The sequence below is a fragment of the Rattus norvegicus genome, chromosome X (assembly GCF_021556685.1).
Source record: "Rattus norvegicus strain SHRSP/BbbUtx chromosome X, alternate assembly SHRSP_T2T, whole genome shotgun sequence".
Taxonomy (NCBI): domain Eukaryota; kingdom Metazoa; phylum Chordata; class Mammalia; order Rodentia; family Muridae; genus Rattus; species Rattus norvegicus.
The window spans coordinates 11,402,121-11,403,416 of NC_141554.1; the positions used below are offsets into that span (position 1 = coordinate 11,402,121).

The 1,296-nt window shown below is 49.5% G+C and overlaps 1 protein-coding gene across 1 annotated transcript; it reads right to left on the reverse strand.

The window, feature by feature from the left end:
- Positions 1-307: 307 nt before the first annotated feature.
- On the reverse strand, positions 308-991 carry LOC147998137 (igE-binding protein-like). The gene has a single exon (XM_087601268.1). The coding sequence runs from the start codon at positions 989-991 to the stop codon at positions 308-310; it is 684 nt and encodes a 227-aa protein (XP_087457394.1).
- Between the last annotated feature and the right edge of the window lie 305 nt (positions 992-1,296).

Sequence of the window (1,296 nt, forward strand, 5' to 3'; positions counted from 1 at the left end):
TTTAAAATCAGTCTACCAACTGGACACCCATCCGAAGAGTTAGTACGAGTCTGGCGGTGGAGCGGAGGTCGAGTCCTGCGGAGCCCTTAGTGGCTCTCCTTGGCCCCTCGGATGGTGAAGGGATGGCCATCTCTCGTGACTCTGTTCTACATCCTGATTCTCGACTGCCCCATATATTTGTGGGCCCTGGGGTCATGGGCCCCACTGTCCATTTTTTGGACATGCTCCACCAAAACCAGAGCTAAGAGGCTGCCCATTGATGTCTTTTACCGAGGGGCACCCATTAGACCAATGGTTCCCCTTTTTTTCACTTGGGGCACAGCCCTGGTTGCCTTGGGCGTTGGCCACTTCCTGTACTGAGTAGACTTCTCCTTTCTGGATATTGCCCTTTTAGGTGCCCCTGCTTACTACACTTAAAACACACTCCTGAGCTTCCTCCTTTTCTCTGCATCATCTGCATAACAGCAGCCACAAGTCCAGCATTAGTCAAAGGTCCCCCTATTTCTCTACAGACCTTCATCCAAGCTTCAAGTCCCTTGTTCTTGTAAGGAGTGATAGCAGCTCGACATTCCTTTGTGCACTGTTCATAGGCCAACTGTTTAATCAAGGGCATAGCAGTATCAGGGTCTCCAAAGACTTTCCATGCTGCTTCCATTAATTTGACTACAAAGTCAGAGAATGGCTCCATAGGTCCTTGAAGGATCTTGGTGAGGTTTCCACTCACTTCTCCCTTTTTAGGCAAGGATTTCCATGCCTTTGTTGCAACTTCATTAATCTGCTGGTAAACCTGTCCTGGATACCCTGTCGGAGCATTGGCAAAGCGTCCCTGACCCAGCAGCATATCCCTATCCCAGGCAGCCTGGCCGCCCCCCACTGCCAAGTTAGCGGCAGCGTGTTCATTGGCAAACTCAATAAGAAAAGCTCTCCAGTCCAAATACTGTCCCAGACTAAGACAGGCCCGAGCAAGGTTAGTCGAATCACTAGGAGTCATGCAAAATCTGTGTAAGGCCTCAACCTGAGCTATGGTAAATGAGGCCGTAATGCCATATGTCCTGACTGATTCCGCCAGGGACTTGATCACCTTAAAGTCTAAAGGCTCATGATACCTTTGTTGATTAGCATCCACATAAACAGGATAGGCCAGATGTAGTTCTGTGTGGACTGCCTTCCACACTTCTGGTCAGAATGTACTACCCAAAACTCTACTTCCTCCCTCTACAACATTGCAGGGAGGAGGAGCTGAGGGGAACCACCCAGGAGGTTCCTCCACCATTTTAGGCTTTTTCCTTTTCTTCT

What these genes read in the sequence shown, in the direction of transcription:
- LOC147998137 (XM_087601268.1), bottom strand. Translation starts at nt 991, where the DNA reads ATGACTCCTAGTGATTCGACTAACCTTGCTCGGGCCTGTCTTAGTCTG.